General features: G+C 36.7%; 1 protein-coding gene across 2 annotated transcripts in view; it reads left to right on the top strand.

The window, feature by feature from the left end:
* ZFPM2 (zinc finger protein, FOG family member 2) overlaps positions 1-27,658 on the top strand; it is a 443,641-nt gene that overhangs the window by 78,319 nt on the left and 337,664 nt on the right. Inside the window, exon 2 of one of the 2 annotated variants that reach the window (XM_037133397.2) lies at positions 17,949-18,107. The exons of the other annotated variant lie outside the window; for it this stretch is intronic. Coding sequence (XP_036989292.2) covers positions 17,949-18,107 — 159 coding nt within the window. The remainder of the gene's footprint in view (positions 1-17,948; positions 18,108-27,658) is intronic. 2 annotated transcript variants of the gene reach the window in all.

Here is a 27,658-nt window from a genome sequence, read left to right as displayed (position 1 = left end):
GCATGCGCATGCATGCACGATGCGATTTCACTGTACTAGTCAGTAGGGGGCAGTAGACACTGTTGAGTGAGCATGCGTACTGTGTGGCTGTCACATTAAAAGTAACTGAGCGAGTAGAACAAGGAACTGCATCCAATTTTGCATTAAGCTTGAACATTCCTCTGTGGAAATTATTCGCATGAAACAAAAGGCTTCAGCTGGGCAACTGGTGATTGGCAGCTTCATCACAGCAACTCGCTTGCTTAAGTATCACATTCTCGTGCCGAGATTTTTGGTGAAATATCAAATCACCCAGGTGACTCAGCTCCAGATTTGGTGCCCTGCAACTTCTGGCTTTTCCCAAAACTAAAACCACCATTGAAAGGGAAGAGATTTCAGACCATCAGTGAGATTCAGGGAAAATACGATGGGGCAGCTGATGGCAATTTGGGAGAACTGTGTGAGGTGTCAAGGTGCCTACTTTGAAGGGGGCTGGGGTGTCACTGTCCTGTGTACAGTGTTTCTTGTATCTTGGGTCTTCTTCAATAAATGTCTCTTTTTTATATTACATGGGCTGGATAGCTTCTGGACAGACCTCATATATTTAAGCTACTTTGAGAATTGTTGGCATCCTTATAATGCTTGGTTTCTACTTCTGTGTATTACGTCCCCACTTTATAAAACAAGTTATTTTTTCTCTTTACGTTTGGTGATTTTTATTCAATGTCATATATATTTTTGGGTAAGATTAATCTCAGGATTTTAAATTTTTGAAATTGTTTAATACTTGTTTTAAATTTACCCTTCAGTCACTTTTCAACTTAGGTATTTTAGTTTAATTTTTTTAATACAGTAAGCTTTTTGAAGAGAAATCTTACATTTTACTGTATTTTCAATTTTATGATAATGACCTGCTCAATTAAAAACATCTATTTTATTGTCTTTTTCTCTTCAAATTTTGTTTACTGTGTTTGCTATTTAGTAAATTCCCAAAGACTGTTATTTTTAAAAAGAATATATTGATTTTTACTCAGTTTTCCCTCATTTTTTAATAAAGAATCTCGGGGCCTGTCTGGTGTGAGATATGTTGATGCTTTAAGATTGATCATGTGTATACCTACTGTGCCCTTCTGTATGTATTCCATCATCTGCCTTCAGGATGTTTTATTTTTCTCATGTATACCTACTATGTTCTTCCATTTGTATTTCATTATTCGCCTTCAGTATGTTTTATTTTGTTCACTGTAGAGTTCTTGCTGGTCATTTGGCTGCCTTCCTAGGAATTCTGAAGTCAGAATACTAGTGATATCTTCTATCACTAGCACTTGAACACAAAGCGACCAAAACCACACCACTTATACTTCAAAAAAGTTATTTTCAAGAAAACCTCTAAATTATTTTTATATTACATATAATTTCTAATTGTACTGCTTTGCAGTGCCTTTAGTTTTTAGAAAGTATTGACAAACCTAATACTTGGTTAGGGATTATATGTACTTTACAAATTCTCGTAAAGATTTATTCTTTGTCTGTGGGAAACAATGTGGCACCTAACACCTAGTTTTGAACCCGTAGTTTGTGTTTTGTTCTATTGTTCAAGTTCCCTTTATACGGTTTTTATTCTTCAGAGTTTGTCATTGTGATAATGGTTTGTTAATATTTTCCACTCTGTGGTATTACTATTGATTTTTTAAAATCAATATCTCCTATCTTCAATTTGCTAATTTCTTAAATCTTCTGTGATACTAATATTGTCTGCATTCCTACATTTTCCTTTATGTTGGCTGATAAATTTCTGCCCACGTTTTCACGTGGAATGTGTGTAACATTTTTTTAAGTGTTAACACTACATAGATGTCCTCCACCCCCCACTTTGCTCCCCTCTGCCCAGCACCCCAACCCCCCCGCCTTCCCCACACTGTGGTCTGTGTCCGTGGCCTGTGTCTGTGCATGTGTGTTCTCTGGCTGATCCCGTCCCTCCCACTCTCTCCCCTCTGAGAGCTGTCAGTCTCTTCGTGCATCCATGCCTCAGTGTTCAGTGAAAAGTTAATGTGGTTTTGTTTTTTATAACTGTTCAGTTACTTTCGTGTTATATATTGCATTCGGTTTTCATGTTTCTAATGATGATATTCTACTTGTATTTTTTGGCTATATTATTACCTCTTGATTTTAATATCTTTAAACTATGTAAGATATTAATTTTACTAAATGTTACTTTAAAGTACTACTCAATTAAAAAAAATTTAATTATCAAACCAAAATAATGTAACTCTCTTTTAGAAAGGAATAAAAAGTGGATTTTTGACTGCTTTTCAGTGCACTTCCCTGTCATCTATTAATCTAATCTGTGTTTGCTGATCTTGTGAAAATTTAATTTCTCTTTTGGTATGTATTGTCTAATATTCTATTTTATCACCTTAGTTCAAACAATCATTTAGACTCATTAGAATCAAACCTCTTTTATTTGCAATTTGACATTTTTAAAAAGTATCTTTTTATATTTAGCAAGTTTCAATGTTCCCTGAACATTACTTTTAAACTCTGTTATGTCATTTAATTTTTTTAATTTTAACTTTTTTATTGTTGTTCAAGTATAGTTTTCTGCCTTTTCCCCCCACCCCTCCCCACCACCCCAGCCTCCCCACCTCCCTCCCCTGTTTCCACCCCTCCCTGTTATTGTCCGTGTGTCCTTCATGGTTGTTCCTGCAAACCCTTCACCCTTTCCCCCTGTGATCTCTTCCTCTCTCCCTTCTGGTCACTATCAGTCAGTTCTCAATTTCAGTGTCTTTGATTATATTTTGCTTGCTTGTTCATTTTGTTGATTAGGGTCTTATTAAAGGTGAGATCATATGGTATTTGTCTTTTACTGCCTGGCTTATTTCACTCAGCATAATACTTTTAAGTTCTATCCATTCTATTGCAAAGGGTAAGAGCTCCTTTTTTCCTGCTGCATAGAATTCCATTGTATAAATGTACCATAGTTTTTTCATACAATCAACACAGTTTTGTAATTTCTAATGGCTAATGATTCATCTCTCTGTGATTGGAAGGACATCTTTAATAAGGTCTGCAGAAATGATATCTGATGATGGAGTTTCGGAGGCCCAGAAAATTTGATGCTATTTTGGTCACCATCACGTATACATTTTAGTGTCGACTGATTATAATCTTTCTACACAGCTTTTCCCTGTAAAGTTTATGCTAACTTTCCTCTTGCTTTTTGCCATTCATTTATTTACTTTTTGTATCTTTAGCTGATCTACTTTGGTAGCATGATAGCTTTGGGGAGAAAGATGGACTTGGGGTAAAAAAGATGATTCTTTACTATTGCTTTTTGAAAATATAACAAGGATAAATATGATACTGAGTTTGGTTATTTTCCTTAATCTCAAATGTTGGGGCTTTTTTCATGTCTAGAAATTATATATATATATGTATATAATTTATATATATATGTATATAATTTATATATATATGTAGAGAGAGAGAGAAAATTTAATATTATACATATTACCAATTCATCATTTTCCAGCTTACTTAAATTTAGGACTCTGTGATTAGTGGGGTGCATCACTATAACCAGTCTCATCTGGTCTTCCTTTTCCTCCTCTTTTCAACCTGTTTTAATCATCCTCTAAATTCTCATGTGGTTTTTCATCATTTGTCATCAGCCTCACTAATTCAATATTTCCGGACCACCAGGTATGCTATATATTATTGCTTATCATTATACTTTTTATTTTTGTTACTGTGATTTCATTGTAACAGTCTTTTCTTATTACAGATGTAGCTTTTTGAGAGAATGCCTTAAACATCTTACTGAAAACATGAAGCATATTTATAAAATACTATTATACTTTTATAAAGGAAGTATATTTCTGAGGAAATGGGGAAGGTTTTTCCTTTCTTAGTCTTAAGCATATTGTTTGCCTTATGTTCAAAATTTCTACCTCATCTCTAATCTTCAACTCCTAGGGCCCCTGTGTGTGTGTGTGTGTGTGTGTGTGTGTGTGTGTGTTATGTTGAAATAACAGAGCTAGCCAGGCTGCCAATGTAGTGTCTGTCATCTCCCTCCACTTTGTCCTGGTCGTTGGTTCTTTCTCCTTCTCAGGAGAGAAGGTCATGAAGCCAGGACCATATAGGTGGGTGTCTGGTATGGTTCTGGGCCATGCGCCAGTAGACACTCAGTTCATGACGCTGTCTCCTTATCCGTGAGAGTTCCCAGTGAGTTTTGTGCTCACCCTCACATTGCAAAGAACCGAAGTTGAGACCCATGGGGGAAGTTAGTCATGCTGAGGGACTTTCGTGGTAATTGATAAAATGCAGATTTGGCCCTAGGTTCTTACCACAAAGAATAGCAACGGAAAGTCTAGCGAAGCAATCCGAATGATTTAGGAAGCTGAAGGATAAGCAGGTTCTTTCCACAACCGTGAATATGTTCTTTCTTGTGCCCTGTGTCCTACTGTTGCATCAGCCAATTTCGTGGGAGTTTCAAGGGTGTGGCCTTGTATATCCATTTTCTCAAATTTGTTCCTAGAAGTACAGTTTTATATTTTTAAAAATAGATTCATTATCTAATGTATTGTAGAAGGTTTTTTATTCCAACAGATTAATTCCTTCCTTTTCCTTTTATCATTTTAAACTTATTTAAGCTTTAGGTTGAGTCTGTCACATTCTCTCTGGTTTTTTTTGATGCCTTATTCTTCATATGCAAGATGTTACTGTGTCTTGTATAGAGGAACATGAAAGGTTGCTGTTAAAATATTTAATTTATCACAGTATGAATCTGAAGTTTTCAAAGAATTTTTAAAAATTTTATTTAGGTGTGTTTGGAATCCTGACAGATTTCTTGAAAACTTTTAGACCCTTAACTGTCCAACAATTCCTAAAAAGATTGTATGTACCTCACTACCACCACCCCCTTGCACCCATCACTGCAACCATTTATAGGAGCTCACACGTTGTAAAAACAATAACAGAACCAAAGAGAAAGGTCACAGTTGCCACAATGTGAGTTAGAACTGCCTCATCTGTGTTGCAGTGAAATCCCCAAAGAGCTCTGGAAAGCCTGATGGAGTGAAAATTCCACCAGAACTTCACCGAGTCAAATCTCCATATGGCGCATGAATAATTCTCAGTGCAATGGATAAAATATTGTAAATGGCCAAACTCACATTGTATGTCACTTCAGATGTGGAAAGAGACCTCATAGAAAATGATGCTACAGAATTAATGAAGCAAGGTTTCCATTAGAATATTCACCAGAGTCCCCAGTGCAGGAAAAGGTATCCTTCAGCAAAGTGAAACTAAATTATAGAGGGAGAAAATGACCTCAGGGGTTCACTGATGAGAGATGATGGTCTGCTCTTATCTTGCCTCTCACACTGTTGTAGGAATGTCGGAGCTTGTATATGCTTCCCTTTCCCCTTTCCACAGGTCAGTGTGCCCCAGTATGTGGTCTGTATTAGAGTAACTTGCCCTGATTGGTGTGGCTCAGTGAGTTGGATGTTGGCCTGTGAACCCAAATGTCACCTGTTTGATTCCCAGTCAGAGCCCATGCCTGGGTTGGGGGCCAGGTACTCAGTTGGGGCACATGCCAGAGGCAGCCAGTTAGTGTTGCTCTTGTACATCAGTATTACTCTCCCTCTCTTTCTCCCCGCTTTTCCCTCTCCTTAAAAATACATAAAATCTTTAAAAAATAACTTGCAGTGATAGAATGCTGATTCTCAGGTTTTGTTCCAGAGCTGCTGAATCTTTGGGAGTGAGGCCGGAAAGTCTGCAGTTTTATCAAACTTTGAGCATGTATCTAATTCACACTGAAGTTGGCTCCATTAAAATAGAGACCAGTGGATAAGACTCTGGACCTAGGAAACTCTCATTAATATAAAAATCATTCATGTATTTGGCTTTATGTTGCATATGCTATAGTGGTTCTAAGTAGTGATGATTCAATTAAAAACATAAAAACAACAAAAACAATCTAAAACATGAATTCTTATTTAAGGCAAATCTTTATTTGCAAAAAGGAAAACCTTTAATTCTAAGTTTTTCAAGTTGGATGTATTTGTTTGTGAGTTAGAGAGCATGGATTTAAGAATAGTGTGAATTAAATATTTTTAAAGGTGTAAATTTTCCTGTATGTGTTTCCATGCACTGAATAGTAGACAAATGTGCCAAGAAGGCTGATATTCTGGTTTTCTACTTGCAAGGAAGGGATGTGCATTTCTTGGTTTCAGATGAGAGGAGGTGAGTGGGTTGAGACCCTTTCTGGGTTTGCATCAAGAATAAGCTTCGTCAGTAACATTCCAATAAGAACTTTATAACTTACCACCTTCAACAGAGTTAGGAAGTGCATTTTTACCTCGATGGTGGGAAGGAGAACTTGAAATTCTATTTCACTTGCAAAGGAGTTACCAAGCCTGGTTGTCTTCCCACACGTGGCACCACATAGACTCTCTGCCAGCGACGCATAAGAATGTGTCTCCTGGAGGCTGTCGCAGGGTTTATGACACATGCGCCAGAGTGCTGTGAGCCAGTCAGGAGAGATCATTTATGGGCGCTCTCCACCTTTTGGCTTACCCTATAACTTCTGCCTGTAAAGGTGCTTGCTTTTATTCTGTCGTAGGCTTTGTTGCCAGCAGGCAGAGAGTATTTTCTTTTTAAGAGCACCCTCAGGTGCTGCCTCCAGGTTGCGACTACGGAGCAGCGTGGATAAGCTAGCTTTGTTATCACTGGCACCCTACCTGCTCGCCTAATTCTCCAGAGAGCAAGTATTCCTCTTAGAAATATAGCTAGATCGAGTGCCTCTGTGTCTTTAGGAACACTTTTAATGTGCTGGTATAAAGTAAAAGCCTTTTTGAAGATATGTTTTATTGGGGAGTGCTTTCTGAGGCCTCTTGAGATGGTCACAAGCACTGGATCGAGGTGCCTTTATGGTGGTTTAATGACAGCATAGGGCACTTGTTATGAAGTGCCCTTTTGATGTGGAGCCCAGGTATGTCACAATTAGAGCGAAGTGAATGCGTTGATTTTGTTTTTACCTCCACTCACAAAGCCCCCTTCATCTTGGTAGGGTTTTGCAGTTAAGGCTGCTGGAGGATTTTTCCATCCCCCTAAGATGAAAGAGATCTGCCAGAATGGAAATTTGGAAAATTGCACAGGCTCCCGTGAAATTAGGCAGATTTGTGCAAAGTTTGTTTTCCAACCAATACACGGGATCTACAACAATGTTTTGTTTTGTGTGAGGACTTTTTTTTTTCCTGACTGTGCAAAGAACATGTGTGCAGGACTGGACAGGCTTGGGGAGAATATTCATCATTATTAACTGTGTCTAAGCCAGGGGGCCAGATTGGCAGCATTCCACGAGCAGGAGGCCACACCTATTTGTGAAAATGGAACAGATTTCTGTAGTTGCCCTTCACCTTGACTGTTGGGTTCGAGGTGGCAGTTCTAGAACGTGCAGCTTTGTGAGCCATATACGTGGGTTAACAGCGAAGGCCGGCCACGGCACTGCTCCATGAAACCCCACAAAGCACATGGATCTGTGCACCATTATGAGGCTTGGAGCGAGGGGTGATGAGCAGTGGAAACCGCCATCTTGCTGGAATCTCTTGCTTCACACTGGTTGCTGCTGATTCATGGGCCAGCTCTCACTGGCTGGGCAGGGTACTCCTCCTCAGAAGAGCATAAACAACAGGGCATAATTTAAAAAAAATTGAGATGTCCCTTTTCAGAAAGACTTTGTTTCTCTACTGTAGCTAAATGCATATGAGCATTTTTTTTTTTTTTTTTTTTTTTTTAGTAAAACAGGCCCCTGGTCCATCACTTGCATTACCCAGGACTCCTGGGTGGGTACAGGTACGGAGAAGTAACATTTAGGGTCAGCCTGAAGTGGCTATCGTCTACTCCATGTCCTCCCAGAATCCTCTGAAAAACTGTGATTGGAGCGCTTGCTGGACTCTCTGGCATTAGTAGAGAGAAGGATTAACAAGCACCAAACGAGGAAACTTAACCTGCCACTGACCAGGAGTGAGTGCATTGAGTTGCCCAGGCAAAATGTCGTTTCATCCCACCTGCAGCACCCAAGGTGTCGGTTCATAACTGAGGCATAGAGCCTGTGTGAATTGCAAAGTATCTTACTGTGTCTATTAAATGACAATAATAAACATAACTTATGCTGTTACAAAGTAACTTCTGTGTAGTGTTTCTATTCCTGCACAGTTGTTCTCCACGTGTCTGAATCCTGCAGCAATCCCTGCAGGGTTTGTCAAAGCACCAGTTGGTGGCCCCACCCTCACTGTTCTGAAGTCGCATCTGCTGAGTCAGGTCATACATTTTTAATTTCTAACACGTTCTCAGGTGATGCTAATTAGGCTGGTCCAGGGGTAGCACTTGGGAGAACTACTGTTTGCTGACAAACTCATAATCAGCCCGTGGAGTCGGGCATTATTTTGAGAGCAATTCTTTTATAAAGTGATTTTTGAGGAAGGGTCAATCAATAATTAATTGCATATGTAAAAAATTATTTTAATAAGGCAGGGTCAGAAAGGGTATTATTAAAATGAAGGATTTGACTAAGAGAGAAATTGATCTATTTGATGAAATAAGGGTTAAATTAAAATTTTATTAGGAAGACAAGGTAGTTTATACAGACAATGAGCAAAATCTTACACAAATATATTTTTGTTGTTTTTTTCTTCTAATTATAATTTTCCCCAAAATCTTTGCAGTAAATTGGTAATTTTCCTTTATATTCTGTATGTAGCTATATGCATATGTTTTCATATGAGAGAAATATGTTGCTTATGAGACAAAGAAATGCATGCTTTTTAAGGACATGTTTGATTCATCTTTGCATTATGAAATTGTTGAAGAAAGTCGTAAGAGTTTTTTTGTTTAGCTAGTGCCTTTGTTACTATTGTTGTCTTCTTAAAAATCAACGGGTGCTTCTTTGATTTGCTGTAGAAACAGAAAGGAATATATATTCATTCCAGAGTCAAGCCGTAATGCTCTTTGTTTCCTGTTTCCTTATATCCCTATTTAAATAAAATAATTTAAAACATCATGTCTTCTGTTCGTACTATTTCAGCTTTGTTATATAACTATGATATTATCACCCAGTTTGCAGAATCTAGTTTTGTTAGGTAAGAATATTAGCTGTATTTTGAAGGTGCTCTGAAATTTGTAAAGAAAATGTGTGTTTTTTTTCTCATACAAATTTATACAGTTATGAGTTCTGATTAATTCACATAATATGTATTTCTCAAGCCACATATCATGTGTAAATGATTCTGGGGATATTCTTTTCTTTCTTGTTCACAGTGCCTTTAAAAATCTAAGAAAATGGCCATGACTGGTGTGGCTCAGTGGATTGAGTGCCAGCCTGTGAACCAAAGGGTTGCCAGTTCGATTCTCAGTCAGGGCACATGCCTGGGTTGCAGGCCAGGTCCCCAGTAGGGGACGCATGAGAGGCAACCACACACTGATGTTTCTGTCCCTCTCTTTCTCCCTCCCTTCCCCTCTTTCTAAAAATAAAAATATATATATATTTAAAAAAAATCTAAGGCACTGTATTTGTATCCTGGGTCACACATGTTGTTCTGTTGTGACAGCAGGGTTCACTTTGGGGGAAATTCCCTGCCTGTCTTGTCCCGCTGCCAAACACACTGCTGGCAGGCTGGGGGTAAACGGTTCCTGCTCTGAATAACCAGGAAAGGGTCTCAGGTTTCAATCACACTGTCATTTGGAATAAATATTCTCCAACAATAAGAATAACAATAATTGAAAGCTATGTGTCTAGACTTTTAAAAGAATTGGCCCCATGTTATCTCTCCTTGATTTGGTCTTCAGCTTTCCCCCCTCATAAATAGATTGTTGTATTATTTCTTTTTTTTTAAAGATTTTATTTATTTATCTTTAGAGGGGAAGGGAAGGAGAGAGGGAGAGAAATATCAGTTTATGATTGCCTCTCCTGAGTCCCCTGCTGGGAACTGGCCTGCAACCCAGGCATGTGCCCTGACTGGGAGTTGAACCACAATTCTTGGGTTCGCAGGCCCGTGCCAATCCACTGAGCTACACCAGCCAGGGCTAGATTGTTGTATTTTTTAATGATGTTTAAGTACAGTTGTCTCCATTCCCCACCAGCACTTTCCCCTACCCCTCCCATCTCCACTTCCCACCCTCAATTCTTCCCCCCTTTGGCTTTGTCCACGGGTCCTTTATACATGATCTTCAACTTTATTATAATTAAATTCAACTGAAAAATTCTTATTTGATTAGGTAGTAAATGCCACAACTAGATGCAAAGTACCATACTTGCTGCCTCCAGTTATAAACGAGGGTAAGATAGAATTATAATATAATAGAGGAAATAATAAGAATGTATAGATAACTAGAATTTAGGATCTCTAAGAAGCCTTTACTGCCTTTTGCATGTCATAACAATATCTTTTTTTAAAAGATGTTATTTATTTATTTTTAGGGGGAAGGGAAGGGAGGGAGAAAGAGAGGAAGGGAAACATTGATGTGAGAGAGAAATATTGATCATGCCCCAACCGAGGACTGAAGCCACAACCCAGGCATGTGCCCTGACCAGGAATCCAACTGGTGACCTTTTGCTTTTGCGGAAACTATGCCTAACCAACTGAGCCACACTGGTCAGGACGAGTATCTTTAAAAAATAAATAAAAATAAATGAACAAAATGTCATGCCTTGCATACATGACACTTGTCTCCTTGGCTAGATTACCCACTTCCTTAGGTCTGGGTTCATCCATCCTGTACTCTGACTGCCGTTCCTCTAGTGCCTATCGCAGTGTCTGCCAGCTTCTTCCCCTGCATCAAATCCTGGCGCCAGGCATAAAGAATGAATGGGTGGATGAATGAATGAGTGAGTACATGAAAGTCTCATGAAGAGAACAAAGGCGCATGCAAGCCTTTCATCTTTGGTTCTTGTTACCAGTTAGGGGCTTTTTATTGTTGAAATACATCACCATCATATAAAAATATGTGGTTTTAGTAATGAATATACTTTCATATTTCTTTATGATAAGGTTACTATCTTCAATAAACCAAGAATAATTTTATGGGACTCTGCACTGAGACCTGATTACAAAATATCTGAATTCCAGTGCCATCTCTGTCAGTACCTTTTTGGGTCAGTGCACAAGGTGTTCACTAATGAACTGGAATTTTTCAGTGCCTGAGTTAGTTTCTGGAATAAATTAGTCATTAGAAATGCTAGTTCAAATTTGTCTGTATTTCCTCAACTGACTGTATTTTTCCTGTGATATCAGTGTTTAATCTACCATGTCAGATTAGTTGCTGCTTGCTAGGTTTGTATATTTTGTAAGCAAAATTATTATATTTTTATCATTATTCATTTAATTTGCAGGCTCCTAAGCAAAACATCTCAAGGAGGAGAAACATTAAAAAAATGAAATTGTTTTCAGACTTCTGCGTAAGAAGTGTTAATACTTCTATCCACAAAAATAGCCAAAGACCTTGCAGCAAAGAATATTACTCCATTTTTATAAAATCAAAGAGTTCATTTTTTCCCCCCTAAAGAAACAATTTGAATACAACCCGACCTCCTTCCCTTCCTTTTACAATGGAGTGTGGTCAAAATCAAACCTCCATTAAAAATTCTCTAATATCTTTTTTTGCATTAACATTTCGAAACTCAATTTAAGTATTCACAGATCTCATTTTTAATAAACTTAACAAAATTCAGGTAATTTCCTTCAACTTTTGAGATTGAAGGACAGCAGTTGGTACAGATATAAAAATGATGTACGACCATGAGCAAAGCCCAAAATCAATTATATATAAGAAATAACATAACACATGGAAAGAAATTAATCAAAAAGAAGAATTTCTACTTCATGATTCTCTGGTCTTCTACCTGCAGGCAACAAATGCAAATGAAAAAAATCAACATTCTCCTGGCAGATAAGAGAAAATTAATAAAAATATTTCTTTTCTACTAGATCCCCTGATGCAACTATTGTTAAAAGTGAGTGACTGCAGGAAGAACTTGCTCATTTAAAATACTGTTTTTTTAGACTGCAGAAATCAGGTTTTCTTCTTGCTGTTAAGCTCAATTACATGAGTTAGTGTGGATTTTCACTGTCCAAAGAGCATCCCTTTTCCTTGCTCCCTCTCATTAAATGGCTCTGTAGGATGTGCCTGAGACAAATGTAATAGGAACTAAGTGAGAAGCGTTTTGAGGTTTGCCTACTGGGTAATGATGGTCCCTAAGGAAGTCTGAGTGTGGTCGCTGAAAACTCTCAGAGAAGAACCACTGAGAGCTGCAAAATATGCTCCGGATGAAATTAGTAAAAAGACATTAATACTCTAAAGATAGAAATATTCTGCTTCATATTGAGATGGGGAAGGGCGCATGTTTTGTGGCTTTCTGCTTTATAGAATTGAGTTTTTATTTTTTATTTAAAATTGGACAAACAGGCCATCCATAACATGTACAGCATATATGAGACTAAAAATCTTTTCTATTAGAAGGGCTTTATATTTTGTATTTTGTGAATATCATTTACAATTAACAAAGAAATATGAGGCTAGAACGCTTTGTATTAGGTAAGTAGACATCCAATTTCAACATCAGTTCACTGCCTCATTTCTATCATATATAGAAAATGTAACACAAGTTTAGAATGAAAGTTCTGTTTTAACTCCTTGTACTTATCAGCTAAAATGTAGCATAGCTGTTTTGTGTATTACATATGACATGTGAACTAGTATTTGTCTATCTCTAGTTTATATGATCATATTCACCTTTTGAAAAGTAGAATCACATAACCAGTGTGGCCCAAGTATTATGTAACAGTTAAAAGATGGATGGTATTTGCTAAAACTGTCAGATTTCGAGATCCCTGTTGTTTCATATCTACATTAGAAGATTTTACATACCTTCTCATTCCTTTGAGTAGATCTTTTGCAAACAAGTTTAAAGCAGTGCCAAGCAGAAGCTGGCAACTTGGGGACAATATCACCATTCTCATTTTCATTCATTATGATTTTTGAGAAATTTATTCCCTTGGTATATATTTTTTGTTCTATTCATGAGTAAAATAATGTAAAGTTGGTGATGGAAGTTTTAATATTAATAATACTATATGGTAAAAAATGATCTGAAATGGCATAGATTAAGAAGCACTAGAATAAAAAGGTTTGGAAATATTTGTGTGTTTTCGGGGGATATTCACCTAGCAGAATTTCTGAGCACGCTGTGATGGATTATTGTAATTATTGGGAATGATAATATTTAAATGGGACTTTCTTCCCACCTGTCAGTTGCAATCAAGGCTGCCCAGTATTCTGAAACAGCCTCATTTTGCTGGGTGGCTAGTCTTGTGCAGCCTCTAGAATGCTTAGAATATTAATGCAAAGAGAGGGGAGTGAGTGTTTTCTAGAGTTCCATTATGACAAAGGGTTTGCTTTGTTTTAACCAAAAGGCTGCAACCCCTGACTAAAACATGTATAATAAAGTAATACCAGTCGAGTGCTTAAGAGAAAGGATCACTTGAGGAGGATATCACTTCAAAACTAGAGAATTTATTTCTTTCCCCTCCTCCTACTCGATCATATGTATTCATTTTCATAGAATGTAATTTCTTTCTCAGCTGCCTCATTCTGAAGTGCTTTGAATTTATAGGGAAAAGGTGCTATGACATGCAGGTCAGGGTGGGTCTACTCATACTGGGCTGTCAAGGGAGGAAATTATTGAGACAACGTAGCTTTAAAGACGTACATTTGATTGAATGCTTACTATATTGGTCTTTGTCAGTTCTTGCATTTTCTCATTGTATTGCTTCTTTCAATCCTTCTTCCTCTGAGTTCTTATATGTCTTCTATATTTTTCCCTAAAGTTTTCTTTGTCACCTTCTAGCTCTCACTCCAGTGAGCGGCTATGGGTGGGTGTCAGGGATTTCTTTAACTCCCGAAATGGTAGCACTGATGTTTTTCATAAATTCATTTTCTTGGGAGGAAGGACTCCACACACTGCTTTTTAACCACACAAACCCAATTCTTTTTTTTTTTTTTAATTTCATTCAACAATCGTGCTACCATTGTATACTGTTAGGACTACTTAATCTTGAACTTCCCATTTGTCCTTGCCAGCTCCAGGTCCTTGAAATTACCACCACGTGGAAAGCGCTGCCACACTCAGTTCAGGCCCAGTTTTTACAAGACAGCTGTTGGTGCTGGTGAAATGAAAGGCATCCCCAGACATTGGACGGCCTTGTCAGGGGGTGGGAATCTGCACCATCCTTTTGGCTTTTGCTTTATCTCGAGGGCAAGGGTAGTAGCTCTGGTGAGTTCAGGCGGCACCCGAATGCCCAGTTGTCTCCCTTTCTGAAGAGGGAAGAATCCCCGTGCTCCCCCAGAATCTCCCAGTAACCTCTGTTTCCCCCCAGTGTAAAATGTGAAAGGATGCCTGCTCATTCTGAGAATCGATTAACAGTATTATGGGCCTGGCGTATGGCACTGTTGTAGTCTTAGCTTTAGGATGTACAGCTACTTTTTAGCATTTTAAATGGGGTAAATATTTATATTTACAGACATTAAGATGATCAATTCTGGTGAGTGTGTTTGAATATCTGTAAATCAGAGGCATTCGAAGTGCTGAAATTCAGATTTCCTTATACTTGCCTGCCAAGTGGCCTCAATCAGAAGTAATTTTCTCCATGAGGGCACATGGAACTCAGTCGTGAGCCTTTTCTGAGTAGATATTATTATTTGTGTCAAATTATGTGTGATGATTTTTCTAAAGTGGACTTCTGTGCCCACCAATCCATACCCAGGAGGTTCCTTCATTCCCTCCTTCATTGGTGCTGTTAATTGTACTTGTGCTTCAGGTGTTTTCTTACCTTTTTAAAATGTTAGTTGACGGCCACGACTTATCTGAAAGATTTTCCGTTAAAGAAACATGCAATATTGACAGGAGAGTGAGGTCTGATCTTAAACCATAAATACTATGCATTTAAGAGAAGCCTTTTTTCCCAGAGCCTGATTTGAGAGCATGGCTAAAGAAATGGTTACTAATTTCTCATTTTAATGTTTAGTAAACTATATAACTCTGACACTTGCTTTGGGAAAAATACGAGCAGGCCATTGAATCACTATTATGTGGCTTTTTCTGGATACTGACATTGAAATCTTGTGTATTTTGAATGAGGAGCTCAAAAGAATTTTTTACCTTTTATTTTGGTTTTTATAGTTGGTTTTTGGAAATGAATACTTCTTTTCAATTACATGCTTTGAATTGCAGACTGATAGCCAACACATGAAATAAAACAGTCCCTAGAAAAGGGAATACTATACTATCAATGAAGATTTTATTGTAATTTTTGATAAATAAGCCATTTTGTGGATTTGTTTCCTCTTCAACTTTCACATGAGGTTTTCCATTTAATCTTCAGTAAAAATATTACATTTGAATTGATATCATAGTATGGGAGCCAGTTTTTTAAGTTATTGAGTATTTTAAATAATTGTTCAGTTACCTCTTTGATAAAACCCTTCTAGGAATGATAGTGTATATGCTTGGAATTTCCTTATTTAAAAAGAAAACATTTTTATTACTATTGATTTTATTCTCATAATATGAATTCCTTCTCTTTATAATATATAGGCTTTTATAATTAAAGAGCTGTCAGAAATTAAAAAAGGAATTTACTAAAATATATATGAACTATTAACAATATTTTTTTTACAATTAGACATTTTTGGTAGCAAAACCCAGAGTATATATTCAAAAAGTATATATTGTCATTTATGTTATAATTGATACTACGGACATTGCTGGATTTAATATGGCTATGAAGTATGTAAATAATTAAATTTTAGTAATTAATTATTTCCGTTTTAGTAGGGTCTACAAGAGGATCTCTCTCACTGTTTGGGTGGGTTGTCTGTTATGTTACTGTATACATTCTCAGTAATCTGAGAAGAGCAACAAGTGGTCCCTCAATTTGTAAACACTACATCTTTAAGCATCTCTGAATAGTTATGTTGATATGAATTAACCATTTCTGAAGATTTTCGTGTTTATGAGTTATCTGTATTTTATATTGTTCGTAACTACTAAAGAATGGCTTGCATAGTACTATGGGATATTATAAAAGGTATTTTTAAATCTTGAGTTTTTAATTAAATTTATTAGGGTGACATTGGTTGTTAATAAGATTGCGTAGGTTTCAAGTGTACATTTCTCACACCAACTTTTTTGCCTATTGGCTTGTAAACTTATTCTGGTTCACTGTAACTGCACAGACTCTCCAGATCAACAAAATAAATATAGTAGTAATTTCCATAACTGGCTTATTTCAAAGATTACATGGAAGTCCTGTATGAAATACAAGTGAGAAAGCTTCACATGGCTTCTTTTGATCATAATTGTAATAATTAAGTGTTTTGAGAAAATATGGAAAATATTTTATTACTCATTAGTCTCAGAATTAATCATTGGAGTTATCAGATACATGTTTAGTGATTGTAATAGTTTACATTGTTACTACTTTATACATACATCCTTGTGTATCTTGCTACTACTTGACATTTGTTTTTAAAAGTTAAAGATTATAGTTTTAAACTTGACATAATGATAAGAAATAAAAACAAGTGTGAGATCCATGACACAAAAATGCATGTTTTTTTTTTTAAATGCTACACCTTGAGTATAAGAAAACACATTACCAGACTATTTGGAATTAGGTCTGTCTTTCTTCCTTAACTTTTGCTATTTTAAAGAAAAAAAATGACTTTTTAAAAGGACACAAAAACTCCTTGGATGTTTTTAAATGAAATCCGTACAACTAATTCTCTTTGTGCAAATGTGTCATATGCATTCAGCCCTTTGGAAACTGGCCTGTTGGGAAAACACCAGGTACCCTGCTTTGCTCTGTGTGTCTGTTTCTGTTTGCCTACACGTACATAAGGTTTGTAACATAGTCACTATTTAAAATTATTCATGAGTTGTCCTCTGGTCCTGAAAATTTCCAAGCACATTAAGAAGAAGTAAGAGAGAGAGACTGCCTATGCCCTTTAAATGTTTAGCCTGTCTGATTAAACTACTGACTTGAGTGACAGTTAGTGCAAATCACTATAACTTTGTTCTTTGGATAAAATGCCACATTGCTTCTTGAGATGCAACTGCAGACTTTTGCTAGTAAAAAATGAGTCAGAGACTGTGCTTCTTTAGGACAGTCGGAAATCACTATCAGCGTGTCTTGTTCCCACAGAGTCCACTTCTCATCCGTCTGAACAACTGCTGGCCTCCCTTTCCTTTCAGTAAAATAGGTCTATTAATGTAGTGCACCTCACTCTTATTCACGCCAAAGAAGTTGTATTTTTACTACTGAAAAAGTATCACATAAATACAAATTACGTTTTTCATTAGAAAACTACTTTTCACTTCAGAAAAAAATTCAATTAATTATGAATAGGGTTATGCTTTCATCAGGGAGAGAAATATGTAATTTTTCTCCAAGCCTCAAACACATATAATGAAATCTTTTCTCAGAATCCACTCTTAGGATGGATTTTTAAAAGTATAGACTTTATTAAAATCTCAGTTCAATTAAAATGCATTCAATTACTTTAAATCTTTATTAAAATCTCAGGTAAAGTTGTCCAACAGTGTAAAAGAGACTTGTACTTTTTACCAGGCTGTTAATTCTAACAAATGAACATAAGGTGCACAGTTTTGCTTTTCAGGGGAGAATTAAAAAAATAGGCCTTGGGTTTGGAGTTGGGGGTGGGGAAGGGTTGGAGGTGGAGGTTGCTCTCCAGGCAAAATCTCCGGGACGCATTTCCTTCCACTTCCCATCATGGGTCGATGTTACTTGTGAATGTGGCTATGGCACTTAATCAGAAAGGCTCTCTTAAGGGTTTTATTTTACCATCATCTTTGGATGTTTTTGGTACAGTGTCCCTGATTCTTTTTCAAGGGCCACTAGAAGATGCCATTGAAGAGGAAGAAGAAGAGTGTCCCTCAGAGGAGACAGAAATCATCTCAAAGGGGGACTTTCCATTGGAGGAAAGCTTTTCCACAGAATTTGGGCCTGAAAATCTGAGCTGTGAAGAAGTGGAATTCTTTTGTAACAAAGGTAATCATTAATGGTTGGTTGGGATATGTGACCCCAGTTACCCGAGATGGTTTTGTAAAGTTTAAAAGGTGCACTGACAGAGTGGAGTGAGGGTGCTGAAATGGCCAACTGCTAAAGGTAATTCAGCGGTCTGAAAGTCCATGCAGAACTTTTTAAACATGTTATTATTTTGAAGGATAAAAGAAGTTATTCTACTTCAATAAGATCTATTGTATATTTAAAGTTTTATGTTAATTGGCCAATTGACTATGAACATTTTTATATTGATTGGCTAGTTACTGATTTTATCCACATCCCTTTAATGTTGATCAGTTATGCATTTATTTTTCAACAAATACTTATTGAGTGTCAATTGTTTGCAAGGTACTGAGTGAGACAGTAGTGTCAGCCGTAGTGAGTGAAGTAAAAATGAGTGGAGTCCTGGTCCAAGTGTCTGGCTCACTCCTTTTAAACACTGAATGCTGCAGGTATGTGGCATTGACTTTCAGCACTGAGGGTGATGCTTATTTTGGGTGTTGTCAAATAAGAAAATACACACTCATTTTGCATTCTAGAAACTCTTTTGACACATTAACATTAAACTGGAAGAAGTTGAGACAATATATCTCAGCCTATTTTTGACCTTGACTTGGACCCAAGGGCCCCCTGCCAGTAACTGTGTCCTCACTGGATAGGTACATGCCTTTGCTTGCTTTTTCCAGAAGTGAGTTTAAAGATTCTCATGAGCCTTTTCTATTTTTTTATTTGATTGTTTTGTCTCTGAAAGTGAGGGGAGTCTTCTATGGCCTCCTGCACCAGCGGACAGTTGCACAAGCTTTTGGGTCACTTCCTTATCTGAGAACAGCTGTTTCTGTTGATTTTACCATGACGATTTCCCAGAGGCCGTCACTGAGAGTATGTGTCTGTTTCTGTAGGTCTGTGTTCACACGATTTTTACTCAGACTTGTATTTTTGGGGGGCAGACAGAGAAATTATGTACAGTGTTTTTTTATATTTTTGTGTGAATTTGTTGACTAGATTTGATAGTCTGTCATGAAAGCTATCTCCCCCCAAAAGCTTCTAATAATAAACATTTCTCTGTGGCCACATAGACATTTGATACATGTTAAAATTCCATTGTGACTTCTCATGGTGGTGGTATGAGAACCAAAAGAAGCCAGCCAGTTTCTATCCCTGAGGTTAGTAGAACCCCTCACCCTAAAACCGTACAGGTGGAGTCAGCCCCAGCACCTGGATACATGGAAGTTCAGAAATCCTTTCAAAGAGTTATTTCTTAGACCATTCTCCTGAAGACCTCAAAATGGCTTTGTAATCTGGTCCTTGTCTCCACATCAGAGACTTGAGTTGAAAATAAGAACGGAATAGACACAATGGATCAGACAGAATAGTATAGAAAGAATAGGTCTCCCTTGTAAGCTAACTCAAATTTCAGGCTAAGTAAATGTCATTAATTGTGGATGTAGAGCTGTTTCTTGATGATGTGTAGCTACGGCAATACCTATGAGAGCTGGCTGGGGTTGAAGAGTTTTCGGGTCTATCTGAAGACCTCCTGTCTTCCTTCTCTGTCAGCAAATACATCCTTCACTGCATTGAAGGGCACCTACCTTCTTTTGTATCAGTACAGTAAAAAAAGAAACACTAGTTAGAAGGCCCCATTTATTCTGCTTGCTCTTGTTGTTTAGAGTTAGTACATGGATATAGATATTTTTGTCAATTTCATTAATTCAGGGAGGTATTAATGATAGGTATGATTAGATATGATTTGCTGTTTATAATGATCGTAGGTTAAGGCTTATGTTTAATGAAAGAATTATGGAATTCTCAGTTTGAGGTTAGTGGTTTTTGGCAGAGAACAGACTTAAGGTAGATGCTCACATGAGTACATCATTATGGTCTCCAGACAGTAATCTCCATTTGCACTAAAGACAGTCATAACTCATGAACAATAATGACAGGCTTCTAGAAAATAAGAAAAATAAATTACAATTATTAACATTGTTTAATTGATATTATTAATTATTTGTTGCACTATTAGAAATTTGGAAAATGCATCAAATAATAAATAATGTTTTATATATCAGATATAATATATAAAATTATATGCAATTAATACATTTCTTATTATAAACATCATTCTCTAATGTTTAGTTTAAAACTAGAATGTGATGATAGGTGGGAATAAGAATCCTTGTTTCCATATAATACTTTTCAGGATAAGTACTACTACTACGACTGTTTCAAACTACTGCCACCTTATTTAATAGGAAAACACTTTCATTATTTTACTGTCATAGGATGAGACCAGGGAATTCCCAGTAGGACCTAGCATGAGACACATCTTTGATATATATTGCACCCCCTTGAGGTTGTACAAGGAACTCCATTCATTTTTCATTTAAGTTGATTAGCCTCAGTAAGAGAAAATTTTCTCTCTGGAAAATTAGAAATTAATCTTTCTGTAGAAATTCACATATTAGTCTTACTGGCGTATAATTAGGTTTTCTTGCCAGTTTCATAGAAGAAGATAGATTAGGTATTTAAAAAGTGTAAGTATGTAAATGGTTAATTAGGCCAGGGTCATGTCACAAAAGCAGGTAAGAATTGTTCTTAAGAAAAACATTTTTTCTTTGGATCATTGATGAAATATACCTTTTGTGCATATTATAAATAATTTATGACAACTTAAAACTTGTCAATACACATAGGAAAATGAATTGGTTAGTTTGGCAAGTTTCTTCACCTAAAAATCTAGCCATGACCAATATTTAGCAATGATATCGTTGGCCCAAATTGTTACAAGAGATAACATTTTTGAAAATCCAATGATTTTTCCCAATTAAACAAAATATAATAGTTAAAAAATCTCTCATCCCCAAAACATGGCTAACATATCTTAAGTTTTCCAAGCAAGGTATTTTGACACACTGTGGAGAAAGATCACTGCGGATGCCCATGTAGTTTTGATATCTTTATTCGTATTTTAGCCACTGTGTTTTGTATAAAAGCAATCATATGCTATTGTGATTTCCTACTTAAAAAAAAAAGAAAATAGACTCTTTGCTGACACATAGCTCATTATAGGTTAAAGTTCTCCTTTTGTATTGAGTGACATTATACAGGATATATTTGGTATTTAGAATGACTACTTACTATTGGAGTATTTTCCTCAGATATCTGTTTTATTGTTGTAAAAGTAAAGGCTTTTTGACAAGCCTCAAATAATTTATTGATATTAATATTAATAAAGTTTCTAGTCATCATAAAAATTTGATTAAATAAGATCACACATCACTCTCATAAGGTAATATTCCACAGTAATGTCAAAAAAAGTGTTGGTAGGCATTTTCTGTTAGCTTTAGCTGTGTAGAGTTCTTAATTATATGAGTCTAAAGCATAAATATTCACAATTAAATTCGTAAAAGATCGTCTGTAAATAACCCTTGTCATACTTACAGGCGTAAAATTTGAGTCTGACAATTCCATTGGGGTTTTCCAATGTGACACTTATTTTGGGTCAGTTGTGTACGTTTTGTTTCTAGTTTTCATCTTTGAAGTGAATGTTGTTTAAAAAAACGCTACTCAAGGTTGCTTTGATACACTTAGATTTTAAGCATGTTAGCAAACATAAAGCATTTTCATTTGTGTCGCCCTTTTCTGTTCCGTGAGTTTAGATTCTTTGGCGTCTTGCCTTGCAGTATCTCTGAGAGGAAGGAAACAAGCAAGAATTATTTCCTTGAATTTACAGACGACGAAGACATCAGGCTGGGGCCATAAGTGCTACACGTTTCCTGTGGTGCTGGAGTATTTGCTCCAGTGATTTTTCCCTGCCTTTCTTCTGGTTTATAAAGTAAACACAGAAGTACATCCATGCACATTTAGAACTAAGCAAACTAATACAAACTGAAACACAGGTGGCCTGGAAAACAACCCGAGGGGCTTTTAGTATTGTCGCCGCTTGCAGGTGGGAACTCTTTTATTTACTGGCAATTCTTGGATTAGAGACAGTAAGCTTCATAGCAGGGTTGACATGGAGCAGTTCTAAAATTGGTCTACTATTATTATTTGTTTGGAGGAGAGTTTCCTCATAAAAATATTCAAGTCTGTTAATGACTAAAGTGGATAAGCAGATCTCGGGACACAGTCCAGGAGAACGTCACAGGATCAATGAACAGGAAGAGGAGTGTCAGGTCAATATCACTGTTGGCTAGTAAGAGAAAAAAACCCTAAAGAAGCTGCATGTCAGTGAGCTCTGAATTATCAATAGTGATTACCTACAAAAGTTACTGAGGAATTTTCCAAACTGTTTTCTGATGGTATCTTCAACAAAGGCTGAAAGGGAAAAATGGTGCCACCAATGTTGATTTTGGAAGAAAAACAAACCTTACTTCTAGTCCTCATTTCTAGATATGGAGAATAATGAGAGAAATCACTGGATATAGTGCTTTACTTAGAGAAACTAACACAGGGCGGGGCAAAATAGGCATACAGTTGTTTGGGAATGAATACTATAATAAAAAAATAATGCAAGAATTATGGGTTTTGTGTACTCACCACTGGTAACCTACTTTTGCCCACCTGTATTAGAGTCCTCCCAATGTGGAAAGATTAGGGTTGAACAAGGTGGCACAGTGAAAATCCACAAAATAAGGAAACATGGAAAAATGGGGTTTTCTCAACATTCAAAAAGATTTGATATAGGTATTATGCAGAAAGTAAAGGTAATAGTTCTATTTTAAATGTTTTAAAATAGAAAATGCAAGGCATATTAAAGAACATAAAATACAACCTAAGTTACTTAGACTTGGATTTTGCTGTATCTCCAGAAGTAATTAAAACCAAATCCATAGCAAACATAAATGGATATTTAATTGGGTTGGCAGAAACTTCCAGTTCTGTCCAATAGATCAAACTCAATCCATATAGTAAGCATCTGCAATGTGCCAGAGCCCCTTCTCAGTGTTGGGGACACAACAGTAGACCAAAGTCAATCCCATTTTCAGGAGGAGAGTGTGACAACCAATCAAACGTTACACTGTGTGATACAATGGGTGACGTTGACCGCTATGAAGAAAAACAAAACACTGTCAGTGTGATTGAGCGATGTTGTGTATGTGTGTGTGCACAGGTGCAGGCTAATTTATAAGTAGTGATGGGGGAGGTGAACTTTGAGCAGAGACCAGGGAAATGGGAGTGAGCTTCTCCCACTGAGTCAGGTTGGCTGTGTAGAGGACAGCAGAGAGCTGGGGAGTGGGAGAGGTGTTGTCATACCTGTGGGATTCCTCGCTCTAGGGATTTTGGAGTCCCACCACTTTGGAAGGCTTTGAGAGCCACAGACAAGCCACAGATGAGACTTGGGGCATAACTGGCACAAGAGACATGGTCATGACATTACATGGAAGTCCCTAGAGAAGAAAGGGCTGCAGAAAGTTTACAAAGGCCTCATAGACACAGACAACAGTATGGTGATCACCAAAAAAATGGGGGGGCATGGGGAGGTAGAAGAGAGTAATGAGGGATAAATGTTGATGGAAGGAGACTTGACTTGGGGTGGTGCACACACAATACAGTATGCAGATGATGTGTTATAGAATTGTACACCTGAAGCATATATAATTTTGTTAACTAATGTCACCCCAATAAATTCAATAAAAATTTTTTAAAGGCAGGAAATGTTAGCCAGCAAACTGGGGAGGCTGTCAGGAGATATAGATAACCCCAATCAGAATCATCCCAGTAGCCAAGGACTTGATGAGACTCCATCTGTAGCTCATTAATGTGGTTTCCAGAAGAGCAGTTTGGGGTGTTTGAGAATGGCCTGCGTCACCTTGCTCTCTTCTATAATACCAGACTTGGGTGTGTGTTTCTGTATGTTTTCACATCCTCAAATCGGAAAGAGAAAGGGTGGGAGGCATGAGGATCGGAACCATTTCCATTACTGTGCTTACCTATTTCTGCCAGTAGGTTGCCAGAGAGACTGACATGTCCCTCTTCCCCATCCCTTCCTTTCTTTCTGTCTGTGAATTCTGTAGCTTTGTTTCACATTTAAGAAATAACTGAGGAAAAGCTATTTCTTCTCAAGAGTATAACAAACCCAAGTCTAGATTACTGACATGTAAAGCAACAAAAATGTTACCTAGATCCTTAATGCTCTTCCTTTTGTCTTAAACCACAACTGTTGAAGAAAGAAAACAAACCTTCCTACAGACATGGTTGAGGGAGTGGTAACTGCTTACTTTCCATGTCAGACATTCATGCTATTTTATTTCCTCTCTTCTTTTCACTTTTGTTATTTTTTTAGTTCAGAAAGTCTGTTCACCCGTGTATCACAAACCCCTTTCAATCCATATGATTTATTTCCTCTTCCTTTATGCCTTCAACGGCAGGTTTTTGTCTCCTCTAACGCTTGGGCAACTGGAATTAGAATCTGCAAAATGTGGCTCTATCACAATCACTTTGAGTTCCATGAGGAGGGAGATGTTTACAGGCAACTTTGCTCCTTTTTTCCTTAAAGGGATTACGAAACTGAGCTTTTAAAAATTCTTGCATATAACATTGACATTTCCAGAGTACGTTTGGACCAGGGAGTTCAAAGAGAAGGAATAAAAAAGAAAAGCCAATATGACTTTGTTTTTTACCTTGCTGGAGGAGCTGTTTGTGCAAATCGCCTATAAGCTTATTGACCTGAATCTTTGACTCCTTGTTTCCTCTGGATTTGGCTGGAGTGGAGACACTGATGGAGCCCTGATAGGGCTGATTGAACAGCCCCCAGCTTTGCTTGGCACAGACCTCCCTTCCCTCCGCCACCCCCTCCCCCTCCCTCCACATGACATTATTGTTCCCTGGCAAACCCTCTCTTCTCCTGGATTCAGTACTTCTTTTTTTTTTAATATTTAAATTTTTCTTATATAAGTCATCCAACAATGCAAAATGAAAAGTAATTCACTTTTGAAAATAGAAATAAAGGCTATAAGTATCTTACTCATATTTTTATCTCATGAGGTTGGCAAAAAAGAAAACCTTGTAACAGTATAGTTTCATTCTTTTATGGCCACCTTAAAATCCTCAAAAACATAGTTTTACTTTGGAATCAGATTGATTTTTTCTTAAACCACAACTGTTGGAAAAATGAGGGAGCATTTGAAGGCAAGTTATTCCCATAAAGGAGTTAGAATTTTCTTTGTTTTGATGGAACCAGAAGGTGTATAAATTTCATCCATGACTTTGTATATGTAAAGGTTAGTTCAAACCTGGTCTGTCTACTTCATCTCTGATCCCAGATATACTATTGGAACAATTTGAACAAAAGTGAAATGATTGATATTGTGCTGTGTTGAAATGATTCATGATGATATAATTTTTACAAATCATGTATGCTAATTACACCGCTCTCTTGCATTTGATCAAGTAAATTCATTTTTTTTTCTGTGAACTGACTGTCAGTGGATCACTGTGCAATCTGCCAGACATTTCTGAAACATATTAAAATTTGATAAAATATGTAATTACGTACTTCTTTTGTAATTTATGAAACAATTCCACATTGTAATAAAGTATATTTTATTCTGCTTCTACCGGACATATAAGATGTTGAGAGATATTTGCCCAAGTTTTCATTACATCCTTATTTTATATCATCGTCGTTGTTAATAATAAAAATTGCAAGTTAATCTAAAACCATTTTTACTATTTTAAAAGTTGTCTTTTTACTATTATGCGTAAGGATTTTGCAAGTGTAAGAACATTTTTTCTTTGGTAAAATTTAAGGTAGGTTCGTTGTTTTTCCTACAATGATGAAAATCACAGAAAAGTTGGAATTTATTCAATCTCCTGTTCTGTATACAAATCTAGGCATCTGGATGTTAGGAGAGGTGACATTTGCATGACTGATTGACTTTTTTGTCTAATGTTGCATTAGGGAATCATTTGTTTTAGCTGAGCACTATAAAGGAGAGCTACTTATTTGTAAAGCCATCTTATTGCTATGTTGTTTTGTCAGTGATGTTTTTGGTTGAATGAAGAAAGTAGTTTTGATCAAATTGTAGTGATACAAATAGCAATTTTAAATTATAAATATTGTTATGACAGTTTTATTTGCTGCAATTAAATATGTAAATCATGCAGATCTACATTAATGTCTGCCAATCATTTATATCTAGTAACTCTTACATGTCTATTTAAAAGAAAATTAAAAGTATGAGTAGCTTTGAGAAACCTGGAAAGCTAATTTATTTTAATCACATGGAATTAGTGTAGTTAAACAACCCTGAATTTGACTGTTGATCACATTATAATTTGAGATAAAATATTATCATTTTAGAGAAACAGGTCTTGGAATTTGCCTTCTCCTCCACTTTTTTCCCTTAAACATCATCAATAATTTAAAAATATTTGTTTGGCACTAGAATTTTTTAGTTTTTAGTGAAATAAGATTTTCAAAGCTCTTAATCTCCTCATATAAAATTTCTATTTTCTTGCTAGTGTGTAAAAAAAATTTTACCATGTCTGATTATCATTCCAGAAGCAGCAGGCAGTATTAAAAAATTTTGCCCATCTGTTACCTGATGGGATAATCTTTATCTCTGGTAGGCCTAGAATGTGTAAAAGGAAATGTGGCATTCTGTGGTATGATGAATTCAATTACAGTAATATAGCCAGTCACTTTTTTGTTGTTCTCGAAAGGTCAGGTAAAAATAATGGAACGTGTGACCCCACCGAAGTGAACACTGGTAACAAATGCAGATTGTGGTTTTGGCTTCTTTTTTTTTTTTTTTTAGTTCAGTGAGATTCCAGAGCTTGACATTGAAACTACACACCAATTATAATAATTATAATAATGGTAAGAACAACTTTCATTTGCTGATGGCTCCTGAAAGCCGGACCTCCCTCTGTACGAGGATCATCTCTAATCAACTTACTGTCCTGCAGGGTGGGTGTTATTTTCGCCAGTGACTTCCAGACGTTCAGTAACTCAGCCACGTCACCAAACTAGTAAAGGTTAATACCGAATTAAAACTTAGGCTATTGTACTTGTAAAAATAGAGAATTAATCCTGTGTTCTGATGTAAACTTCGTGGAAGGAGATGAACACAGCCGAGAGAGCCTGGACACAGGAAGTATAAAACTCGCTTTTCAAGGTATTTTTCCCATGGCATTCTCTATTTAAACATGTATTAAACATGATGTGTTAGTCAAGAATAAGGGCATTTATAAAAACAAGGATTAAGAAAAAGTTAAAGTAAGTGAATGAGGGTGTGCTTAAGATATTTCTGGCATTTTGGTATTTCTTTAAAGACTCTGTCAGTGTGAACCAGCTTGCAGTAAGCAGAGCTGGATTTTGATAGAATGAGAAGGCTATATTGCAAGCTGTTTAGACTCATTATACTAATGGAGGACTGTTGTTATCCTGGTTCAGTGGCATGAATAAGCCACGATTCCTCACTGCGTGTTTGCTGTGAAGTTTTCAGGTAATTCGAAAGAGTGGAGACAAACCAAAGTGTGTGTGTATTTGGGCAGAAGCTAGTAATAAAAGGCAAGAATGTTTACATATCCAT

This window comes from Artibeus jamaicensis, unplaced genomic scaffold (assembly GCF_021234435.1).
Source record: "Artibeus jamaicensis isolate MK-2021 breed Jamaican fruit bat unplaced genomic scaffold, CSHL_Jam_final scaffold_916, whole genome shotgun sequence".
Taxonomy (NCBI): domain Eukaryota; kingdom Metazoa; phylum Chordata; class Mammalia; order Chiroptera; family Phyllostomidae; genus Artibeus; species Artibeus jamaicensis.
Note: the sequence above shows the minus strand (reverse complement) of the source record. Positions and strands in the feature narration are given on the sequence as shown.